Source organism: Topomyia yanbarensis, chromosome 2 (assembly GCF_030247195.1).
Source record: "Topomyia yanbarensis strain Yona2022 chromosome 2, ASM3024719v1, whole genome shotgun sequence".
NCBI lineage: Eukaryota > Metazoa > Arthropoda > Insecta > Diptera > Culicidae > Topomyia > Topomyia yanbarensis.
Window position 1 is genome coordinate 460,232,445 of NC_080671.1, and position 26,333 is coordinate 460,258,777.

General features: G+C 40.9%; 1 protein-coding gene across 2 annotated transcripts in view; it reads right to left on the reverse strand.

Moving 5' to 3' along the window:
• The window catches only part of LOC131685975 (dynein axonemal intermediate chain 7), a 102,170-nt gene extending 76,303 nt beyond the window's left edge, over positions 1-25,867 (reverse strand). For both annotated transcript variants that reach the window (XR_009304901.1, XM_058970035.1), the window contains exons 1-3: positions 25,830-25,867; positions 25,183-25,458; positions 24,601-24,924 (exon numbers count right to left, since the gene is read on the reverse strand). Coding sequence is in view for 1 of the 2 variants with exons in the window: in XM_058970035.1 (XP_058826018.1) it covers positions 24,601-24,924; positions 25,183-25,458; positions 25,830-25,832 (603 nt within the window). In the remaining variant the exon portion in view is untranslated. The remainder of the gene's footprint in view (positions 1-24,600; positions 24,925-25,182; positions 25,459-25,829) is intronic.
• Between the last annotated feature and the right edge of the window lie 466 nt (positions 25,868-26,333).

Below are 26,333 nucleotides of genomic sequence, written 5' to 3' on the forward strand. Positions count from 1 at the left end.
ACAGTCTTCTGAAAATATGCTCCCTTCGTCGCCTTCAAATACCCAGCATAAGCTGATTTCATAAAAATATCGTTAAAGATTTGTGGCTGGAATTTATATGAAATGAACGACGGTCAAACATAAATTATGTAGGGAATAGGTGTGCCATTTCCAATGTACACAAATTATTGTTTGAAGATCGAACTGAAAAAACAAACCAAATCTATTTTTGATATATTAAGTGCTTATATCTTTTGAAAAATAGAAGCTAGAAGGGGTGGGCGTAGCATAGTTGGTAAATCGATTGCCTTGTACGCAGCGCACCTGGGTTCGAGTCCCGACCCTGCACATAGGGTTAGAAATTTTTCATAAGAGATTTTTCTAACCCGAAATAAAAAAATAGAAGCTAGAGTTTTCATGTGTTAGAAGAAAATGTACGTCTTCAAAAACTCTGAAAAACATCTAAATGATAGGTTAAAAAATGAAAACCGAAAAGGTTATATTAAATATTTGGTTTTCATGAATTGACCCTTTGTAATATGTTTAAATTACTGTCATAGTGGACAATATAAAAATTATACTTTCGTTTTCTTGATAAAATATTGCCCTTTACAATACTTTTCCATTATTTCAAATAGTGGGTAGGGTGGTTCTATTTTTTTTTAAATGAGAAAATTTACTTTTTATGGTTCGAGATACAGTTTCGTTGTCTTCCAGGAAAATGAAGAAAATAAAATTTTAAAAAACTGTCGAAGACACTGGAACTCTTTGTCGTGTACTTTTTTATTTTACAAGAAATTCATCACGAAAATTGGGGTGTTTCTTAAAAAATGGTTTTCCTTATATAACTTTTGCAGCTTTGGGTTTTCTTTAAAACTATTTGCAGATATTTTGAAGGAGAACAATTTGTCTCAATGTACCGAACCACTTAGCTTCTTTTCTTAGAAAGTTATATAAACTTTTTACTAAAAATAAACTACTTTTTGGTTAAATATTGCAAGATATAAAAAATATCGCATTTGCCATTTTTTGGTGATCTATGCTAAATACAAAGCCTGCTATTTCATATGACAGCAACGGTATTTAATGTTAAGTGCCCTATTCTAAGACAGTTATATGTTTTTTATAAAAGTCCTCATAAATTTGAAATGAAAGAAATTTAGTAGGTGATGTTTTAGGGGGGGAGGGGGGTGGTAAAGGTATCAGCTTGAAAAAAGAAATACTTTTTTTGCAAATTGTTTTAAAACTTTCCGTTAAGCAAATTTATCAAAACTTTTGTACATTATAATGTATCATTTAAATAACATTTGAAATTTTATTTCAAAATCTCAACGTAGGGGTTAGGTATTTTTACATAGAATGTGTATGCAAAATTTAAAAAAAAAATGGTTAAGTAGTTTTGGAGTGCCAGGTAACACCGCAAATCATGTTTTTCCAGAGACGTTCCACAAAAAGCTTCGTCGCCGAGTTGTTTTTCAGTATTTTTGCATAGAAAAATTACAGCATGTTATTGAAATGATATATTATAATGTACAAAAGTTTTGATCAATTCGCTTCTCGCAAATTTCTAAAAAAATTCGCGAAAAAAGTGTTTGCTAAAAACGGCCAGCTTCATGCATCTAGTTACCCACCGACCACAGCCTACCCGGTTCCCTAGATAAAACGACTTTACAATCCCATATAGACTGATACAAACACTGAAGAAGATTACAAGTAGTAATCGAAATACCAGTATCTGATAAATAGTGAAGTGCAAGTGCATTTAACTATAAAAACATAGTGGAATTAAATTGAAGAAAACCTTTGAAACATTACGTACATTCCACTAAAGCCTCCGTTCGCGTATATATTGTGTTTTTTCACGCTGAAACCCTTACCCCCCCCCTCCTTAAAGCAAATTATGCGCCCTAAAATAATCTTTAAGTTGTCTAAAGGGTTCTTTAGTGTAGTGTTTAGTGTTCCTAAAACCGTTATTAACAAAAAAAACCTGTTTTAATCCACCTAGCGGTGCAATTGTGCCTTTCTCATTTCTCTAAACTATAGCACTCCGTGCTTTTTATGTTCAACATAGTTGTGGAAATGTCCATTACATTCTTAGTACACTTTGCATTTATACACAATAGCTTGCCAGCCACGAACTTGATGAGCTACGTGTCGACGGTGAAACACTTGAAACAAAAAAAAGATGGGTGGGTAATGTCAGAGACATAACCGGAGTGAAGTAGAATACACTTTAGACCGGTAAATTCTGCTCTGGAATAAGCAATTTCTATGCGATTTTGTCGACTTTAGCACATTCATAGTTTATTTGGAGTATTTTTGGAATTATCAATTATCGTAAGTCCACCGGAGGAAAGGCTCCCCGCAAGCAGTTGGCAACAACCCCCTGGCAACCCTATACCATCATATGGAGTTTGACAGCGACCGACATATATGGGGCGTTATAGCTATAAAGCCCCAAACAAAGAATTATGTTCGGCACTATGCTCGATATTCAAGCATTCCACACGACGTTTTGCATCTTGTGGGATGATTTAATAATTTAATTTAATCGACATTTTGTAACTAAATACAGCTTCTAATCATTCGGTTCAAAATCAATGTTTTGCCTTTCATGGCAGTGATGCTGGCTGTACAGAGACGTCGTCCTTGACAGGGGGCTGGTTGGCAACGAAGGCCGTGTAAAAGTGCCCCAGTCACCGTTGGCGTTAAGAGCCTCATCGCTACCGAACAGAAACAGTCGCCCTGCGAAAAATTCACAGCTATCAGAAATCGAGCGGGCCTAAATTGTGACCCAAAATAAACCACAAACCAACAAGTTGTTTTCAGAACCAGCCAATTATAAAGTATTATTATTATAAATGAAATTTTCCATTGCCTTACAACCTCCCTCTCCCTTTCCTCCCGGCTTGAATAACTATCAATCTTGATGATGCTGTGCGGCGGGGGCACTAGTTTTTATTATGGTGGAAAATTTAGGTTTTCTCGTTTTTCCCAAAAGTTTTTTTTTTAGCTGTGCTGTTTTCAAAGAAGTTGTAGTTGAATTCAAAATAAAATAGTTTATTTCTATTGTCAGAGATGGACCTTCCAACGAAAACGTCTGGCTCGCTTGGAATCGAATTGTATGGACCAATCACTGCTTTCACAAAATCTGTTATTTTCAGTAATTGAACATTCTACATTTTTGTAAATTGAATCATTACACCAACCTGTCTACAAATCACACAAATAACTTTTTTATTTTGTGCCATTCTACTTGAAAGCGACGATATTGTTCACAAGTGGCTCACTTACCATCCAACGCTCTTGGCAAGCCACTTTCTGATGCTTGTAATAAAATTTCAATTCGATTCTTTGTCGATAAATTGATGGCCCTGAAAAGGGCCTTTTCTTTGGGCAGTGTTCGAAATTTACTTGGTGCTGGTGTATATGGTAACAGTTTTGGTGCCATCGAAGACGGCGTGCTTGGCCAACTCTTCTGACAGTAGCAAACGGACTGCGGTTTGAATTTTGCGGGAGATGCTGCAAACGAGCTGATCGTGAACAACAGCATGCTGAGTTTTTATACCTGACTACAGCACAATGTAAGCTCGTCCTTTTTTGTGTTGTCCTCAATATGTGTTCTTCGAAGCTCCACCTCTTTGTTGGTCGACCACATATTTTTGATAAAGAACTAAATTGAAATTGTGTTTCCAATACGGAGGTTATCGAACACTCAGGGTAAAAAGAGTAATGTAATACGGCACTTTGGTAAAATGTTTGAGAATTGAAACCGTTTTTGAATGCGCCTAGTAAACACGAAACTGTAAACAAACAAACAAATGATAACTTTTTATTTTGTGTCATTCTACGTGAAATCTACGATATTGTTCACAAGTAGCTCACTTGCCATCGAACGCTCTTGGCAAGCTACTTTCGGATGCTTGTAATAACAAAATTTCAATTCGATTCTTTGTTGATAAATGGCCCGTACCAAACATACCGCTCGTAAGTCTACCGGAGGAAAGCCTCCCCGCAAGCAGTAAGCAACGAAGGCCGCGTAAAAGTGCCCCAGTCACGGTTGGCGTTAGGAAGCCTCATCACTACTGAACAGAAACTGTCACCCTGCGAGAAATTCACAGCTATCAGCAATCGAGCAGGCCTAAATTGTGACCCAATATAAACCACAAACCAACAAGTTCTTTTCAGGACCAGCCAATTATATTCCAGTAAGATATAAATGAAATTTTCGTTTTCCATTGCCTTACAACCTCTTTCCTCCCGGCTTGAATTACTATCAATCTTGATGATGCAGTGCGGCTGGGCACAGGCAGTTTCCATTATAGTAGAAAATTTAGGTTTGCGCGTTTTTCCCAAAAGTTTTTTAGCTGTGCTGTTTTCAAGGAAGTTGTAGTTGAATTCAATATAAAATAGTTTACTTCTATTGTCAGAGGTAGACCTTCCAACGAAAACTAGTCTGGCTCGCTTGGAATCGAATCGTACGGACCAACCACTGCTTTCACAAAATCCGTTATTTCAGTAATTGTACATTCTACAGAATTAGTCACAACTATTTCCAATCAGCGCAAAAATCGAAGGTTTTCATTCAATGCAACAGCAGATTTTCACGTTTGAAAAAACAGGCAGCATTCTGGCCGAAAATTTTGAAACGGAGCACCTATATCGAAACGTTAGAAAACGTTCGATTTTTGTAAATTGAATCATTACACTAAAATGTCTATAAATCACAAATAACTTTTGATTTTGTGCCATTCTCGTGAAAGCGACGGTATTGTTCACAAGTGGCTCACCTACTATCCAACGCTCTTGACAAGCTGATGCTTGTAATAACAAAACTTCAATTTCATTCTTTGTCGATAAATTGATGGCCCTGAAAAGGGCCTTTTCTTTGGGCAGTGTTCGAAATTTACTTGGAGCTGGTGTATATGGTATCAGTTTTGGTGCCATGGAAGACGGCGTGCTTGGCCAACTCTTCTAACAGCAGCAAACGGACGGCGGTTTGAATTTTGCGGGAGATACTGCAAACGAACTGCTGTATGCTGATGCTGGAAACGAACTGAGCGTGAGCAACAGCATGCTGAGTTTTTATACCTGACTACAGCACAATGTAAGCTCGTCCTTTTTTGTGTTGTCCTCAATATGTGTTCGTCGTAGCTCCACCCCTTTGTTAGTCGACGACATATTTTTGATAAAGAACAAAATTGAAATTGTGTTTCCACTACGGAGATTATCGAACACTCAGGGTAAAGAGAGTAATGTAATACGGCACCTTGGTAAAATGTTTGAGAATTGGAACCTTTTTTGAATGCGCCTAGTAAAAATGTTTTCCACTTCACTCCAGTTTGTTTCTGACCATATTTGCAATTTACGTACTGAAATAAATCATAATTTAGGGTTTAACCCAAATTGCTCTCCAGGGAGAAACAGTCCATGAAACAGAAAATGCAAACTTATTCTTTGAAATGGTTTTGGTGGCCATGAAAAGGGCCTTTTTTATAATGATACAAGTGAGTTCTACCTTTTCAACTTCCAAATCCATACAAAGTGCGTCCCTGCCGCTTCAGAGTATAGACGACGTTCATTGCGGTTTTGCGCTTGGCGTGTTCAGTGTAGGTCAAGGCATCTCGGATGACATTTTTCTGCACACCATCAGCATTCGTAGATTAAATTGGAGATGCATTTTACACCACCACGACGAGCCAGACGCCGAATTTGGTGATTCCCTGGATTTTATCACGAAGAACCTTGCGATGACGCTTGGTACGGGAACGCAAATATGATACCGCTCATTGTACCGTCCGGACGAGCATGTTGCTCGTGTGGTAAGCGAGCACCCACTGATACAAAACAAGCTCGCGTGTCCTGTATATATAACATTCCCGTATGTAATGAAACGCTTACATGCTCCTTTTTGACGGCTCTGCGTGGGATATGCTGGCAAATTGCGCATTTTCCTCGCTGTTTCCGACGGATTGTCTGAAAATCCTTGTTTTGGTTTATTTATAGTAGTCGCAGTAATTCCGAAATTTAATACAAAATACGTGCACAAATTTCCGATCAGATAGTGCAAAAATATTGCGATTTTGTCCAGTAGAACGGAAGATATTCGCATTTCAAACCTGGGAAAATTTCTCAACTGAAATTTTTGAAACGGGACCCCATATTGAAACGTTAGAAGTATTCTACTTCAAAAAATATCGTACTTCATTAGCCTAATCAGTATTAGATCAATGTTATCTGCTTGCTAACTCATTTTGTCATGCGGGGGTGGGTATGTGAGGTGGGCGAAAGTTCCATGAACGAACGACTCCCCAGCTTAAATTGGTTTGCTTTGTGATATAGTGATGGCTTAAAGATGATGGGGTTGATGGGGAGGGGTATGAGGGCTGAGGGGTGATTTATGGAGATTTTTAAGAGAGGGGAGTGAACGGTAGAGGGGGGGGGGGGTGTAACCCCTCTCCTTAAACCATCAACTACGCTCCTGTTAAAATCCAGAAACCTTATGCGAGTCAAAAAAAATTTGGCCGGGATTAGGTTGACGTTTTTCAGAGTGATTGCATAACCTTTCTATATGAGAAAGGCAAAAATGTGCCAAAATCCAAAAAAGTGAATAGTCGTCAAATTTTTTTTCGAGTTTCCATCAAAGCTCGACGTTTCATGTACCTTGAAGACATTTAGCATCAAAAATAAAAATTCTATTTTTAATTTTTCCTATAGTTTATATGAGAAATTTCTGTGTAGCCGCACTCTTAAACCCGTAATTCCGGAACCAGAATTCCGATCGATCCAAAATTCAATAGCAGCCGATGGAAAGGTTGCACCTTTCATTTGAGACTAAGTTTGGGTAAATCGGTCCAGCCATCTCTGAGAAAAATGAGTGACATTATTTGACACATACGCACATACATACACACACATACACACACATACACACGCATAAACACATACATACACACATACACACACATGGCTGGCAAATGCCTGGGCAATGCGCAATACAGACCTGGTGGTTAGCCACAGCGGTCTTTAGCCTCTTGCCCAGGAACTCCTATCTCTACCTCCCCGCGGAGCCGGCTGGGATACGAGTAGCCATAGGAACGTTCGGGTAGCCAACTCGTTGGGACTATGGTCGTATGCTGACAGGGAAGGGGGGCCGTGTAGTTGTCGGCATACAATAGCGCAACGGACCTCATGTTCCGGTGATTTGGGCCCACCAAACGGGATAACCCCAATTCCAAGGCGTGAAGCGATCCGTGCTGAGGGATGAATGATCGGGGGGGGGGGGGGTGAAAAAGATGCCCGATCGTTAACGGAGCCTGTGGGGTACCTGGGCACTCCCCACAGTAAGTGTCTCTTACCACGTTAATGCGGAGCTCTGGCGTGGCGGACCTATTTTCTCGCGCAACTCGTGGGTCTTAATATGAGTCTTTTTAGAAACAATAATAAAAAAGTATGCGATGAGGAGGCGGAAGCGATTACGGCGCTGAACCCCTTTGCCAAAGGGGGTCTGGCGAGGTCTCCCCCGACAGGGGCTGACAATGGTGCGAAGGTGGCTGCAAATAACAGCACCGAAGGCGAAATGGTTGTGGTAGGAGACAATACTACTAGCACGCTTGGCGGACCACTACCTGCGATGCAGGAAGTGGTCAAGCAGCTGGATAGTATTATCGAATTCACAAGCGGGAAAAATAACATCAGCAAGGAACTTAAACAGAACCTGCTGGTGCTTCGTCAGGCTGTTCGAGTCGCAAGACAAGAACAAGTAGCCTACATGGAGAGGTTGCCGGAAAGAGAGAAGGCCGATCGCGGTATCCAAACCGAGGCCTTCTCCTTCCACGGCGGAGCGACGATGGCGCAGGAGGCGATAGATTTCGCTTTATCGGCCACCAAACGCTTGATGGAGGGTGAGCCTGCGAAGCGGCCTAGGCCTAATGTAGGCACGCGCAGCAATGCCAAACGACGTGCAACCAACAAGGCCAAACGTCGCTTGGGAGGTGCGGATCCGGGTGCGAAGGATCCCGCAGGGCGGCGTCCCGAGAAGGCGACTTCTCAGCCTAAAAAGGCGAAAGCCGCCAATTGGGCGCGTACTGCGGAGCGACCTGGCACCAGCCTGCCGGCGCCATCGGTACAAGATGGTGAATGGCAGATGGTCAGCAGGGAGCGGAAGTCCAACGCACCTCGACCCGCGAAGAAGAAGGCGAGGGACAGAGGAGAGGCCCTGCTGGTGAAAACCAACGGGGGTAGTTACGCGGAGGTCCTAAAATCGATGCCTCTCGAATTTAGGACAGGATGTGCGAAGCGTCAGACACACCAAAGATGGCGAAATGATCTTGGTGCTGAAGCGTGGTGCACAATCCAATGGAGCAACGTATAGGAGGTTGGCCCAAGAGGTCTTGGGAAACGGCGCTCAGGTGAGGTCGTTGGGAGCGGAAGTGACTCTCTAGTGTAAGCAACTGGACGAGATCACAAACGCAGAGGATGTCGTCTCGGCCGTTAAGCAGCAGTGCGGCGTCGAGATCGATCAGAACTCTGTTCGTATCAGGGAGCGGTTGCTTGGCACGCAGGTAGCTTACTTCAAGTTACCGGCCGCGGAAGCCAAAAAAGTAACTGACAAAGGGAAGTTGAAGATCGGATGGTCAGTATGCCCAGTTAGCATACCCCAGTCGCCTTCAGTGGACCGTTGTTTTAAATGTCTGGAGCCAGGCCACAAGTCATACGACTGTAAGGGCCCAGACAGGAGCAAGTTGTGTCGTCGCTGCGGCGAGGAGGGACACAAGGCGCTGAAATGCGAGAGGGCACCCAAGTGTCTCATCTGCGCTAGCAACAAGCAGGGCCGCAACCATGTTATGGGCGGACCTGCTTGTCCCTTCGGGGAGGCGGAAAAGAGGAAGCAATGGCAATCGTCACACATCTGAATCTTAACCACTGCGCACCTGCTCAGCAGTTGCTGTGGCAGTCGGTATTGGAGTCGGGGACAGATGTCGCCCTTCTATACGACCCGTACAACGTACCTGCCGACAACGGCAACTGGGTGGCGGACGGGTCTAGAATGGCGGCTATCTGTGCAACGGGTCGGTTCCCGGTTCAGGAGGTAGTACAGTCCTCTGCGGAGGGTGTCGCGATTGCCAAGATCAATGGTGTGTTCTATTGTAGCTGCTATGCCCCACCTATGTGGCCAATAGAACAGTTCAACCAGATGATCGATAGGCTTTCGTCTGACATGGTGGGACGAAAGCCGTTTGTCATAGCGGGTGACTTCAACGCTTAGGCGCTGGAGTGGGGCAGCCGCTATACAAATGGTAGGGGCAGTGCTAGTCAATGATGGTTCCGCTAGCACATTCCGTAGGAATGGGGTCGAGTCGTGGATTGACGTAACGTTTGCCAGTCTAAGTCTGGTCCCAGACATGGACTGGAGGGTAGACGAAGGCTACACCCATAGTGATCACCTAGCAATACGCTTCAGGATCAACTTTGGTGTGCAGCATTCTAGGGTGGGTAATCCCTGTCAGGTACGCGGGTGGAAGACCAATCACTTCGACAGCGAAGTTTTCACCGCGGCCCTGGGACTGGAGGCCAACACCGACAGTCTAAGCGGGGATGCGCTGGTAGCTGCTCTATCACGCGCGTGCGACGCCACTATGCCGAGGAAGACCCTGCCAAGAAATGGCAGACGCTCGGTATATTGGTGGAGTGCAGAGATCGCAGCCCTACGGTCAGCTTGCCTACAAGCTAGACGTAGGATGTAGCGAGCCCGCACTGAGGAGGTTAGAGTGGAACGACGTGAAGTGTTTCGTGCAGCGAAATCGGCCCTTAACAACGCCATCAAGCGCAGCAAGAAAGCGTGTTTTGACAATTTGTGCGAGGAGGCCAACGTAAATCCGTGGGGCGATGCCTACAGGATCGTGATGGCAAAGACCAAAGGGGGCTCCTCACCCCCTGAACGGTCGCCAGAACGGTTGGCGAGAATTATCGAAGTACTCTTCCCGTCCCGAGCCATAAGTCCCTGGCCCACAGTGCCACAAGGCACGGCAGGTACAGACGACGTGGTGACTCCGGTGACGAATGAAGAGCTACTTGCAGTAGCTAATTCTCTAGCGGTGAATAAAGCTCCAGGGCCTGATGGAGTTCCAAACAGCGCTCTCAAGACAGCAATCATGGCGAACCCGAACATGTTCAGGTTGGCTATGCAGAGATGTCTTGACGAGTGCCGTTTTCCGGATAGATGGAAAAGGCAGAAGCTGGTACTGTAGCCGAAGGCCGGGAAGCCTGGTGACCCATCGGCGTACAGACCAATCTGTCTGATTGACACGACGGGCAAATTGCTTGAGCGGATTATCCTTAACAGGCTAACTCCATACGCAGAAGGTACGGAGGGCCTGTCAAGTAATCAGTTCGGTTTTCGAAAGGGAAAGTCCACGGTGGACGCTATCAACTCAGTGGTAAGGACTGCCGAGATAGCGATCCAACGGAAGAGGCGGGGCATTCGATATTGTGCGTTAGTGACACTTGACGTGAAGAACGCATTCAACAGCGCAAGCTAGGATGCCATCGCGCTCTCGTTACACCGCCTTGGTCTGCCGGTGGGCCTGTACCGGATCTTGGAAAGCTACTTCCAGAACCGTGTACTATTATACGAGACCGATGCCGGTCAGCGAAGTGTTCCTATTACCGCAGGAGTTCCGCAAGGTTCAATCCTGGGCCCGGTACTATGGAACCTTATGTATGACGGGGTTCTGAGACTAAAGTTCCCTCCGGGTGTGAAAATCGTCGGGTTCGCCGATGATGTCACCCTGGCGGTCTACGGGGAGTCTATCTCCGAGGTAGAACTAACGGCGGTACACGCAATAAGCATAGTGGCGGAATGGATGAGCGCGAGAGGCCTAGAGCTCGCCCACCACAAGACGGAGGTGGTTGTTGTTAATAACCGCAAGTCGGTACAACAAGCAGTTATCCAAGCGGGAGAAGTTGAGATAACTTCTAAGCGGAGTCTGAAGATTCTTGGGGCCATCATAGACGACAAGCTGACCTTCGGCAGCCATGTCGACTATACGTGCAAAAAGGCTTCGGTGGCTGTTGCGGCATTATCGAGGATGATGTCCAACAGCTCCAAGGTGTGCGCCAGTAGACGCAGGCTACTGGCCGGTGTCGCCGTATCTATCCTTAGGTACGGTGGACCGTCCTGGGCGAGGGCACTGGAAGTAACCAGTTACCGTCGCAAATTGGAGAGCACCTATCGCTTGATGTGTCTCAGAGTGATATCTGCCTACCGCACGGTATCACACGATGCATCCTGCGTGATAGCGGGTATGATGCCAGTCGGGCTGGTCATCCGGGAAGACGAAGATTGTTTCGAATTGCGTGGCAATAGGGAAGTCCGTGAGCGTGCCAGAGTGACCTCGGTCGCCAGATGGCAGCGTGAATGGGACAACTCGTCGAGAGGTAGGTGGACCCACCGGCTGATACCTTACATATCGAGCTGGGTGGGAAGACCCCATGGGGAAGTTCACTTCCACCTGACACAATTCCTGTCAGGCCATGGCTGTTTCCGACAGTACCTCCACAGGTTTGGGCATGCTGAGGCCCCAGTCTGCCCAGACTGCCCAGGGGTTGACGAAACTGCGGAGCACATACTATTCGTATGTCCCCGCTTCGACGTCGAAAGAGGCGCTATGCTAGGCGTCTGCGGCTTGGACACAACCCCTGATACCCTTGTACAGGGGATGTGCCAAGCGGAAGAAGTGGAACGTAGTTTCGACTGCTACCACTCAGATTGCCTGTAGGCTGCAGAGAGCATGGAGCGCCGAGCAGCAGGCGAGGAGTATGACTGACTTGGGTTTGGTTAGTTAGAGCGGAATGGGTTATGTGCGGAGAAAAGAATGAATGGTTTGCTAATGCTGAGGCAAGGGTGGCACAGCGGTTGCAACCGCGATAGCCACGCCGATGCATGGCGGTAGAGCGAGCGACTTGGCGGATGATAGACGGAGGTATGGTCTGTCCATGCCGAGATGGGAGGGTCGTAACGTAGAGTATATTGCCGGTACCTATCGCTACAGACACCTCGAGGCGTGGCAGAGGAATGTATGGCGTGAGTGAGAGCGTACGTTAAGTACGGCCATCCCCCCAGAAGTAATGCCGAAAGGTAGTTCCTGGGGATAGATGGCGGAGCCCAATGGAGTTTAGTCGGTATGGCCCCCTGGTTGAGCCCGACACGCCCCCAGTACACCCCGTGTGGTAGCTTGGCAACTACCAATAGCACGTGTACTGGGTTGGGACGTAATCGTCTTCTCCATTGTTAAAAAAAAAAAATACACGCACACATACAGACTTTTTCCGATCTCGACGAACTGAGTCGAACGGAATATGACACTCGGCCCTCCGGGCCGGGATTAGGTTGACGTTTTTCAGAGTGATTGCATAACCTTTCTATATGAGAAAGGCAAAAATGACCATAAATTTGCCATACGGCATTCGAAAGATACAGTATCCAAGCATCTTCTCAGTGAATTTCAAAATGATCCATCGAGGGATTCGAGAGAAATTGCAATTTGAAATTTTATGACACGTTTCATAAGGCTACCAGCAAACACCCACGGGTTTGGTCCTATCTCTATAAACAAAAATTTTTTTGTTTACTTATTTAGTACATGGCATTCGAAAGATATAGTAATCAAGTATATCTCCTGCAAATTTGAAAATATTTCATTGACGGAATCGAGATTTATAACGGTTTGGATGTGGTATGCGGTCAAAGATGGGTTTTTCTGCCAGACTTCAAGCGTGAATCCATGTTTGTCCATTGACTATTTAGATCGATTATACGTGCCGCGGTTTTTAAAGGAAAACCTTACCATTTAATTACATAAATATAATGTACAAAAGGTGTTATTTATATGGTACACTGAAAAAATATGAAAATAGGGTTGTCTACCCAACGTTAAATATAATGTGTAAATTAAAAAAATAATGGATGAAAGTTGGAATGCTTACTTCAAAAGGCCATATCTCAATGGTTTGTTGACCGATTCTAATTATTTTTTCATTATTGAACAAGTAGACGTTTCATCGTTAATTTTCATTAAGAAGAATATAAAATAGAGTTGCCTACTTCAAACAATAGACAGCATAATTATCCTCAATTATATGTATTATCACTATTTAGTGAATACCTTTGTATTCCAAACGATGCAAAAATGCAACGAACGCAAACTACAAATGATGGAAAAAATAAAACCATAAATTTAAAAAATATGAAGGTATTTGCTGATTCAGATCAATTTATGTTATGATACGGTTTTTGTTGGAAATTTTGTACAATCGCTGGTTGGGTTGACAGATGTTAAAACTGGTCAAAGGGGACGTTATTAGTACAAGTTCATCTGCTCATATCTCTAACTATTGTCAGTTTTATTGTCGAATTGAACTTATCATGAGAATTTGACATTCAGATGTTTATAAAGCAATTGCAATCAACTAGTATATAAAAATGGATAGGCAGCTATTTTCAAAACAAAAATATTTACTAAATAATGATAATACATATAGTTGAGATCAACTATGTCGCCTATTTATTGATGTAGATGACTCTGTTTTATATTCTTCTTAATGTAAATTAACAATGAAACGTTTACCTGTTCAATAATGACAAAAATGATTAGAATCGGTCAACAAACCATTGGGATATGGCCTTTTGAAGTAAACATTCCAACTTTCATCCATTATTTTTTTAATTTACACATTATATTTAACGTTTGGTAGACAACCCTATTTTCATATTTTTTCAGTGCACCATATAAATAACACCTTTTGTACATTATATTTATGTAATTAAATGATAAGGTTTTCCTTTAAAAACTGCGACACGTATAAACGATCTAAATTGTCAATGGACAAACATGGATTCACGCTTGAAGTCTGGTAGAAAACCCATCTATGGCCGCATACCACATTCAAATCGTTATAACTTTCGATTCTGTCAATGAAATATTTTCAAACTTTCAGGGGATATACTTGATTAATATATCTTTCGAATGCCATGTACTAAATAAGTAGACAAAAATTTTTTTGTTTGTATAGATAGGACCAAACCCGTGGGTGTTTGGTGGTAGCCTTATGAAACGTGTCATAAAACTTCAAATTGCAATTTCTCTCGAATCCCTCGATGGATCATTTTGAAATTCACTGAAAGAGATACTTGGATACTGTATATTTTGAATGCCGTATGACAAATTTATGGTCATTTTTTGTTAATAACGGTTTTAGGAACACCGTGGTTGTATATCAGGTAATTATAAGTATATCTTCAGAAGACACTAACTTTGTAGGTCCTACAGGTTTACCGCGAAACCCGCGAGAGTAACCAAGACAAAAACAATGATCACAACAAAAACAAATACAGAAACTTCAGCACAACCTGTTGTCCAACCAGTAGCCCATCCGCAGATACAAGTCAAAACAATCAGTAGTAGCCCAGACACCAGCAGTGATGAAAGCATGGATGAAAGCGACAACCTAGGAAGCAGACCGAATGGCCCTCAGATGATATCAGCTGATGCTGAAAATGCTCCCAAACTTGGAAAAAATCTCCGCACGCACTGGTGAATTGCGTGCGAAGAATGCAATGGATAGGGACATACATTAAATATGTCAGCGCTATTGTTTATTTGTTGTAAATAAATTAAAGACACTTGGCTCCATTAAGCTCAAATAACCGAAATAAAAAAATATCGAAACATGGAAAGCCACCCTTTCCATGTTTGAATAACCAATCAGAGCGTCGTTTTTGCCAAATGTTTGGAAAACCGGTATTTTTCTTCAAAAACTCTCGAGCCCCTCCCGAAACGTTTTTCTGGCTACGTACTTGGCTTTGGAACAAAGTCAACAAAGTTGGCTAGTTTTACCAGTGAGTACTAGTCACCGTCGCGGTTGTTCGCATTGCAAAAAAAATCCAATTCAAAGTGACGAGTTCTACGCACATATACGAGTTTTTCAGCGTTTTGTTTCAATAACCTGAACGGTGATAAAATATTTCGTGTAGTGCGAGTAATCGATTAAAATTTCGTTGGTGTATCTTGACCCGAGATGTGAATCGAATGTGTTAAAAAAGTTCCCCAGCAACACCGTTTGTTTACTAGCAGTTTCTGCAAGAAAATTAGTTGAAAACAAGTGTAAATCAACCATTATTCTACTGATTTAGCAATCATAAAAGCGCGCCAGCAAAAGTTTATTGTTAACCGAGATCATTACATGGTACAAGTGTTGCTTGGGTCTACACACATAATTAATTCTTCCGTGTATCTGTTTTTTCGCATCTTTTACCGAGTTCTACACACCCAAACACTCAGTAAATTATTGTCACTTTGCTGAGCTATCAGCTGAAAATATTACTGACTATTCTGACTATTTAAAAAGAAACCCCATATTCAGTTGGGCGATATTATTGCATTGAACCAGTGTTAAAGTAATATTCTTCCAGAAACTCTGTTGCTTTCGGTAGAGCAAGTAAAGGCGTTTTAGCCTAGGCTTATTAGCCAGGGCAAGGTGTAAATACCTTTGTCCCATCCCAAAGGAGTGACATTAACCTTCATAGCCAAGTCGCTCCCAACGATTTATTATATCCCCTTTTAACTGAAGCGGTCGGTACGGTTGTCCAAGTTGCTTTAAGATTCAAAATAATTCGTTATTTAAATCATTTATCAAATGAATAATTTATTTGCCCCCTACTTTTGATACATCTTCAAGCCCAACTCTTCACAGTAGGCCTGTCTGTTTTAATATTTGCGACATATTAAAATATGCATCCAATATTGACAAGAAAAACACTACAGAATAATTGCGGTGTTTTCCAGGGTGCTTTTCAATACTGGCTGTGTAAGGGTTGAAATAGATTAGAATAGAATATTCTTCCACAAAATCTATTGCTTTCATTCAGAGGCAGTTTGGTATCACACCGGCAAAGTTCGTTATATTACAAAGTGTATTTTCACTTGTTCTGGTGCCAGATGCTCTGTCAGATAGGCGAAGGAGGAAAAAAGTGGGGTAGGCTGAATTAAGACTTCGTCTCATCAGAAACCGGCACTAACTTTTTATCGGAGTAGATTAGCGCCGGCTTGACGCTAAATCCCTAAAACGGAAACGCACTTTGTGTTTCAATCGAACGACTGGTCAAAGGTGATGTCCCGTCCGCCGAGCCGGCGCTAATCCATTCCGATAATAAGTTAATGTTGGTTTCTGATGAGACAAAGTCGAAACGCACCCATGACTTTGTTAAGTCGAGTTGTTTCACCAAAAAAAAATTGCTATGGGGAGAAATTTTTGGTGTTTTGATAGCATAAAATCACTTTCCTATTTAAATCCTATCACTTGTATTGTTTATTGGGGCTTTTTACTCGATGAGTCATTCACCCTTCCATCTCTCGGTAATTCATGGATTGCGTGTTGATTTAATCTCATCACAAACCGACTAAGTTATATGTAGGGTTCGTCGCGGTGGGCGGTAAATGGATTGTCCGCACCGCAACCGCAAAAAAAAAAATAAAACCGCACCGCATACCGCAACCGCACTTTATTTACCGCACCGCACCGCGCGGTAATGCGGTAAATTTTTTATATTTTTAAAAATAGTGTTGAAAATCTGTTCATTTGTATAACCATATATCAAAAAATTATTCTTGTTCACACAAAATTTAACTTTAAGACTCCTCAGAATGTAATGTTTATGAAAAAAATCAACTTTTGCATTTTCTATTTAATAAAATTCCGTACATTTTAAGGCAAACATGCAAAAACGTTCCACTGCACAGTGGCTCAAAACAGCGTTTTGAAGTACTTAATTCATTGGAGTCAAAACTGTCCATATTAGCGATTTCACATATTCTACAACGTTTATGTGTGTAAGAAGCACCATCTTTTGGTAATATTTTTTTTAAATTGATCATAGTAGGCTACAGAAAATTTAACTTTTGAACCGGAAGAGATAGCGCTTGGCTGTCTTCGACAAAGTTGTAGAGGATCAGTGTTAACCTTCCGGCAGCCGCAAACTATCCATTTTAAACACATAACACATGGACAAACAATTCTACCTTCGTTTAGTAGGTGATACCTAATCCTATCAGAATAATTGATAGCATAATTACAATTTTTGCCGATAGTGAAGATACACAAGTTCGAAAACAGGCCAAAATTAAATCAAAATCAAAGTCTTTACACACCATTCACAGCTATCTGGTATGTTCGGAAACGTTGTGTGTTTAGCGATGATAAAAAATACCTTAGAACATTGTTAACGCGAAAAATCAGAAATAAAAAAGATACAAGTAAAAATAGGAAATGAAGGAGTTCACCATAGAGAACTTTTCATAACTCGAACAATATGAGTGACAGAGACAACATGGCTTCAGTAGAATTTATAAAAATACTCTCGTCTACATCTTTGTCGAAGACAGCCAAGCGCTATCTCTTTCGGTTCAAAAGTTAAATTTTCTGTAGCCTACTATGATCAATTTAAAAAAAAAATATTGCCAAAAGATGGCGCTTTTTACACACACACAAATATTGTAGAATATGTGAAATCACTAATATGGACAGTTTTGACTCCAATGAATTAAGTACCTCAAAAGGCTGTTTTGAGCCACTGTGTACTGCAGTAATAGGAAAACTTTTAACAACCGGAAATGGAATAAAAATGTAATAAGAAATGGAGTTGCATATTTTTTTCTTTAAATTTTCATATTTTCAACGTTTTTGACATAAGAAAATGAAACGGATGTTTTCCGCATTTACGTAGTAAAAACCTTTCATTCTTAAAGGAAGTTCACGAAAAAAAAAATTAAAGTCGAAATACCAGTACTTCTATATAGTAGCGCATATATTCCAATACAGTGAGATAAAAACATATTGTATTTCATCGATGAGAACGACGCCAAATTTGACAAAAAAAAATGCTCTATACATTACATCTAATCAGGAATCCAGTCTCAACCGGTACAGAATTACTGAACATTAGAAAAACAGCCGTCATTGTGATTTTTTAACCAATTTCGAATTTTGTGTAGATACTGCTATCGAAAATTGAAGACGTGGTTTTCATTTAGAAGTTTGTTCGTGGAAAGACGTGGAAACAACGAGAACAAATGTGAAAAAATATGTGAACTCGGCAGTCGGCTGCAGGCCTGTACTCCGAGCATCATTCTCGATGTGGGTTATATCCGTCCGGACCCTTCAAGTCTGTTGCAATTCGTCGCTCCTATGATACCGTCCCCAGGACTCGAGTAGTACGGCATACCCAGATAGAGCAAGACTAAAAGGTGTGCCATTGAATATAATGGTTAAAATACTACTAGCAGAGTACATGGAGAATGTGGTTGAAAGGCGGTGTCTGAAGCCCGTTCCCGTTGCAGAGTATTCAAGAAAATTTGGTCAGATCAACCCAATTTATTGTTATTTTATAGTTCATTATATAATTCATACCATCCCATAATTATTATATCCACTTCCCATTTTCCTTCCCTACTATCAAACTCATCCATCCGTAATACCTACGAAGATTGCGTGGGTTCCCCGTATCTTCTAAAGTAGGTATACAACTAACATTCCCTTCCCTTTAGCGATCGTAAGGACATGGCCAGTAGGGTGGGACAAAAATTACATTCCAGCTCCGAGCAAATTTTTAGGTACCGTTTGGGTCCTAGAACAACTGTTCAAATTCTCAGCTCGATCCCTGAAACTATATTTTTGCGCCCGCTGCTTGAAGTTTGCATGGGATTTTGTATGGGAAAATGAACTTTCACAAAACAATTCCTCCAGGAGTCGCTCATTACCTCTTAAAATTAAACCGTTATGTGGTTTTTATAGGAAATTTAACAAAGAAACAATTTCTCGAAAACCACGAAACGATCTGACGCTTGAGAAAAAAGTTATTAAGCTGAAACCAATGGATGTTCTGACTATTGATAAAATATTCATTTTTTCTAGCACCACTGCTGTTGGTTGTCCAATTATTTGAAATGTTGTTTTGATCTTCTCCAAATGTGTCTAATTCAATTATATGTACTGTTTGGCCACTTCACAAGAGTTTTGTGGGATAAATTGAGGCTTCTTTTGTACATAATTTGAGAAAGTTAAAAATTTTGCATTTAATTTGATCGTCAGCAGCAGTGATGCTACGCAAAATGAAATTTTTATCGATCTTCAGGGCATCAATCGGTCTTTTCTTAATAACTTTTTCCACAAGCATCAGATCGTTTCGCAGTCTTCTAGACTTTGTTTCCTTAATAATTTACTATTAAAATTAGACATCTTTTTATTTTTAGGAAGTAACGGGCGACTCTTGGACGAATTATTTTGCAAAAGACGATTTTCCCTTACGAAATCCCATGTAAACTTTAAACAGTGGGCGCAAAAATATAGTTTCGCCGATTGAGCTTAAAATTTGCAGAGTTAAATGGGACTCAAAAAGTTACTCGGAGCAAAATTTTATTTTTTTCATGCAACCGTGTCCCACTCTAATGGCCAGGTGTGCAGTGAACTACACAACATCACTGTATCAGCAACCCATGATAAAAGTGGTCGTTTTTGCTATGCTATGCTGTTAGAAAAACTGCAAAAAATGTATGATTTGTAGCATACAGCGGAAATGTTATTAAAAAGAGGGGGTTTTAGGGACAAAATATCCTAAAACTCTAGCTTCCGTATTTTTCAAGAAAAAGATGTATTCTCATTCAAATACTAAGATTACTCCCTTTAAAAATGCATGAACCGTAATTTTCTAAAGGCTAGTTCGAAAGTTCTAGCATTTAATGAATTTTCCTCTAATATTTTCCCAAAGAGCCAACGGCAAAAACTTCAATTGAAGTGAACTATGTGATATTTGGCATCTGAGTTAACTTTCACACTTATCACAATATGAAGGGGGGCTTTGAGAATTATAAAAAAATGCAATACCCTACACTATAAAAACACTAACTTCGAATAACTTTACTTCAAAATAAAGCTACATAATAGTCTTAACTGGAAAATATTAGATCTTAATTTGGTATAAAATTATCGTAAATTTGAATGGAAGTACGCGAAAAAATGTTACGTGGCATACTTTTTGAGAAAGAGTTCATATTGATTTTACACAGCAACCAAAGAAGATAGAAATACGATGTTGATGAACGAATGATAGAATAATCAGCCTAATTTGAACCCCTCCTTATTTTGGACGCATTTCATACATTTGTCTCCTTTACTGCCAATTACTCCAAATTCGTTTGGTTTGATGAAGATAATTATATTCTTTGGGTTGTGTTTAAGTCCCAGCGTAAATAGTTCATCTCTAATTCCTTTAAATTAATCAAAATTCACAGTTGAAAAATTGATATCGAAAACGATTCATAATTCTATGATTTCCAACAGGAATCGGGAGAAGTTATGCACTTTTAAATTGGATTTAAGAGTACAAATTTATTGTTTTTAAATGACCTAATAGTTTTGTCTCTATTAGGATATTGCATTTTATGTATTTAAAATGGTTAGTTTGTGACATTTTACTTAAAAGTATAAAATAAATAGTGTTCAAAATATGCCCTGAAAATAATAGAGTCAAATTATTTCGGACACAGCTAGGTTTTCTTTCGTAATAACAAATCTGTTTATCAAATTAGAATAACCAAAATGTGAGAAATCAAGTAGCGATAAGTCGAATATTTTTAGCATTGAAAATGCTTTACTCTACTATATGGGGCTGGAGCTAGGTGTAAAACTAAAATCTGATTTCGAACTGCGTCACGAAAATATGACATAATTTTAAACAACTGTAGCGCTGTCAATTGTTGATGGATTTGCGTCATTTATTTAAATACTAATAGATTCAGAGTCCAACTTAAAAATTGGTTGCAACTATAAACTGGTATTTCAACTGTACGCTGATGAAAAATCCGTATTATTGTAAAAAAATTGGGAAAATGTAACAAAACAGACAAGGTTTTCGCTTACGTTTTGTTAATTATTGACGGATTTTCATGTTTCGAACGCCAATCGATTCAGAAAATTACCAGTAAAAAATTGTTATCAAATTTATCTGTGTATTTTATTAGCACACTATTGAAAAATCCGTAAATATGCAATAAATAGGGGAAAAATATACCATTTTCACAAATTTGCGCAAGACTTTCCCTAACACGGACCTCATCTCGACATTCACAAGCGTCCTACACAATTCATCGCTTGGTATAAAAGGAATGTTTTTGGCCAAATTCCTTCATTGCAATGCCTGCTCTGCTGGCAGAACCAGTTGGATTATCGCTATTGTTGCTTATAGGATAGCTGTTAGATTTGTTTTTTGCTCACGAGCTACGGAAGAGGAACGTTTGTCTGTGCGCTGGAAGAATTTTGTTTGCAGCTTCTGACGACGATGGCGGCGAGATGGCGAATTGCTGGTTTATGCCGTGCGTATCAGCCGTGCAGGCAAGACTCAAATCGTTCCATAGAATTCTCGTTACGTATCCCAAAATATAATTATTAGCAAACCGTCTACATTAGGACGAACACATAATGGAAAAAGGAATTCAATTAGAAAATTCCTTTTATTAACTTGTGTTAAGTTTGTGCTTGTTAATTCTGTACCTTTACCAGTGAATCATAATACATGCAAATATTCTTCAAAATAATCTACCAAGCCGATAGTTTTTCCAAACCTTTAAGGAAATCAGTGAATGTGGCAACCCTGCCACTAAGCGAAAGGCACATCAAAAAGAATGATGAAAATATTTTTATTTGTCGCACAAAAGGATGGTCTTCCGTCTGCACCAAAAAGTTAATAAAGAGATCGCCTTGTGTTCAGGGTTACCATGTTCACAGATTTTTCTGTAATATCACAGATTTTTTTTCGCAATTTTTGATCACAGATTCAATTCTTGATTACAGATTTTGGAAATATTGTTATTTTTCGCTGATTTTTTGGAAATTTATCACATATTTTTACATATTTTTTCCTGGTTTAGTCATCACAGATGGTAAAAAGATTTTTTAGCTTAGCTTAGTTGACCGCCCGTGAGTTTCCCTTGATTGATCGAAGCCTGTTGAAATTGCATATTGAACCAATTGTATGATACTTGGGAGTAGTTCATCACACTCAACGTGCAACCTAAAGAGACTAAGATTATAGTATGATCAATAACGTAGATGGCCACGCCCATGCAGGTCAATTTTGGGATGGGAAGGAATGTTAGTTTAACACTTGTGACTATTATGACCGAGGAATTCTCTGCATCATCCACAAGTGTCACTGGATAGGATTGGTGTTAGTTGGTAGGGAGATGAATCAGGATATATCTTGGTAGATATTGCGATTTAGCTAAGTACCCACGCGCTTTGTCTTTTCATTTTAGATCAAAGTTTTCAGGTGTCCGACCTCCAGTAGAAATATGAATCCATTGAAATAGGCATTTTAAAAATTATTCTTCCGTGGGGCGTAATGAAAAGACAAAGCCGCGTGGAATATGATAGAGGTCTATTCATCTATAGACATTATGATATTAGCAATATGTACGAAGTCGCTCGCGATCAATTACCGAGAATTCGAAACGAACAATTTGAACTCCCAACAGCCGGCCATCGTGAGTAATGCTTCGTATTAACACTTCAATAATCATTTTCAAAGTTTGCAGTACAAAGAAAGCGTACAAATGTATAAAAGATATCCCAAATGAATGTGAAATAATTCACTGCGAAATGTTAATGACAAGTTGGCATCTCCACTCTCGCTATCAGACACGTTCCCATAATTGGGTTAAATACCAATTGCAAATGACATGTTTATTATGCGTAACAAATATAATAAACACTACGATAGGGGATCCCTCGGTGATCCAGAAGAAGAATGGATGGGAGAACAGCAATACTAGCAAATTCCGACTACCATATGAACGGTGCAAATTCTAACGAGTGACGTAGAGTACTGCACTGGGTGATTTTGAACAAAAGACCAGGAGTGCGATTTTACGAAGTTTTAGCTTCCGATGGCCCTACTTTTTCTGAAAAAGTGAAGTTCTGGAATGTTGAGATCGCTGTTTTGGAAAGCAAAAGTATCATAAAGCTAGTGCCAGGCCTTCATGAGACCTCAAGAAGTCACTTTTGGAAGTATTCGTAAATGTAGGTTTGTCGGTAGACGGTTCCAGATTTAATAAAAAATACCTAATTTAACACATCTAGGCCAATTCAATAAATTTCCTACATGAAAGTTTCCTTTTTTTTAATAACGGTTTTTAAACCAAAGCTTTGGAAGTTAAACCTTGGCGTGGATGTGCCGGTAAATTAATATATTCTGTTGCTTAGTGTAGAATTAGACTTCGTCCTTTACGGCTAATATACAACCGCCAGAAGAAACTTAAAACGTTGGTACAAAATCGAGAATAGCGAATCAGAAAAGGTGACTATATGTCAGTGATTCACTACATACAGAATGGATAAAGGTTATGATGTAAAACCTTAAGGTCCATCCACGTTAAGTCTTCGGTACGGAGCAATACCTCGACCTAGGAACTCCTAGCATGTTGTTAGTCGCCTCTTACGACATGGGAGCAGTTCCCAGAGGTTCTATTCTTGGCTGAAATAGTGCAAAAAGATTTCAGCACGCCGGACACCACACGGCTTAGATGGTAAAAAGATTTTTTTGGCCAAACACGGATTTCAATGTGGCATCTCTGCTTGTGTTACATAGTGCTCATTAGACATGAGCTGCGAAATAGGAATGTTCGTCTGTGTGTATGCAGCAGAAACGAATCGCCGGCGCGGCATGGTTCGAATTGTTTCAAAGGATTCTCGTCCCGTATCCCAAAACATAGTAATTAGTAAACTGTTCTTATTAGGATGAATATATAATGGAAAAAAATTATTTTCGCCTTTAAGGGTTAATAATGCTGCATTTTCAATGTAACTGCGGTCGTGTCTTCTCCACAACCCTTTAATTTTTTATGTTTCGATTTCTTCTCCAATCATTAGCAAGTCAATGGAAATTATGCCAATTCAAAGTTTTTTGTGTTTCTCTATTGTAGGGTGAAAAGTAAAACTCGAACCTCTGACATAGAGCTTTTCCTAACAATGCCATTGCTAAGCATTTGCTAAGGAAATTAATCTAGTTGCGTCCTTCTCAAATGGTTAAAGTCCTAGTTTTAATCCACTTTTTAATGCAAAAGTGAGACTTTATCAATTATTTATTTGCGGTGCGATTGCGGTAAAACCGCGTGCTTAAAACTCTTTCCCGCACCGCATGTGCGGGAAAAAGTGTCTCACCCCACCGCAGATTTTGCGATGCGGGTGCGGTAAATACCGCGCTGTTGCAGTAATTACCACAACCACGACGAACCCTAGATATATTTATATATTATGCCTTTCAAACTCAAAAATGGTTTGTACACAAAATTATCTCTAAGGAGGAATATAGCCCACCTCAGTCAACTAACGATCGTAATAAACAACACAAATGTGCATATATTTAATATGTCGATAAACACTTTTTAAAGTCTCGCCCCGAAAAAAAGTAAATACTTCCCCCAAGTTCAAATCGACTCCGCTTCCCACAGACAAGGGTAATTTAAGTGATTTATACCGGCATCGATAAGTCTGCATTATTAAATTATGTACCTCGTGTAAATCATCAATCATCGACTGTGTGATATCCGCGTCGTGCAGTGCGTCGTCTATCTCTTCCAATATCCCCAAAACTTCCTTCGCTTTGGCTGCATATACGTTTCCGATTTCCGGCTGCTGTTGCTTCAGACTCTCGCGCGACATGTTGGCAACGGTACCGTCTTGAGTCAATATGCTCTGCTCGTTGGTGAACAGCAGCCAGTTCTGCTCCCGCTCGTTACACAACCGTATGTTATCGCACCAGATGTGTAAATATTTCCTCAAATCCGCAGGATCAAACGCATTCGGCAAACCGTTGCACCGCATGTACTGCTGCCACTGAAATAATTATGTGGACGAGTATCGGATTGAATTGGATGAGTTAGTACCTTTCAACGTTCGCTTCAACTGCCCCTATCTCACCCTAACCCCCCTGATCTGATGGACGGACCAAGCTGACGGTTCGTGTACATCATTCGATAACAACATGATTAATTAGCAGTTCGGACGGAAGCCACCGCCCCGCCTGCCACCCAATTCGACCCGGACCGGACACTAATTACAGTCTACATACATACATGAATAAAATAAACCTACTTCTCGATCCTTTTTCAGCTGTCCATGTAAATGTTTCACCTCATCCGTAATTGAGGAAAAATATTTGTAACTCTCTTCCAGCTGGACCTTCCGCATCTTGTTCGCTACAATCTCCTGGACCTGTTTGCGTTCGGCCTCCTCCTTCTCCCGCACCTTGCGCATTTTTTCCTCCTCGACCTTTCGTTGCCTTTCCCGTTCCAGTTCCATCCGCTGGTGTTCGGCTTGTTCAGCCTCCAGCCGGGCCCGCTCCTTTTTGGACATCTTCTTTTTGGGACTCTAGCGGCAAACAATTATACACAGGGAATAGAAAAAAAATACCAGAACATAGAAAGGACACCAGCACTGGTTCCGGTACTCTGCCGATGCTTTTATTTAATTAAAGTCCCTGGCTTCTTTTTGTTTACGAGCTGTGCCACCGAGGGCACTAAGTTGCTGTTTCACAGTCGAGCGAAAAATCAATAGTCACAACCATTTTCGGCAGAAGCCAACTCTAGACTAAACTGCGGTTTCCAACCATTTTTTCCCGTCCGATTTTATATAACAATAACCAATTATGATACTATGTATACATAGTGTATGAGACACTAATTTCACTTTGTCCCAAAAAAAAAATAAACAAAAGCAAAAAAGGACAACCAAATTCTTACCATTGCCACGCATTAACTTGTAACTGAACAAATGCAGGGGTTAAAAGGCTATTATCTGTGCAGTTGTAGTCGGGTTGTTATAAACATTCTACCCATAACAACCAGCCAGTCTGCCAACCTGCCAAGCCGTCCCTTCCACCCGGGGAAGAACTGGGACACGAAGCTTCACAGACACTGACTGGAGTGGATCCCGTACCTTTAGCTACAACATGTTACAGCATGGCATTCCAGGCGCGAACTTTACTCAACGGTTTAGCAATAAGCCAGAACCATCCTGTTGTCAGGTCATTCACCGAATAACGTCGAAAGTTGGCAGTTGTTTGCTAATATTGTACCCGGTGAACGCGGAGCCGTATGCAGGGATAATATCTTCTAGAAAAAATATTTATTATAGATATTAGCCATGTTGAGCAAAATGTTACATACTTTTCGGAGGGTGGTGCCAACTACGGTTTAAGGAAGAACTCTATAGTCAAGTCAAGCCGGGGAGTAACCTGAATCCAT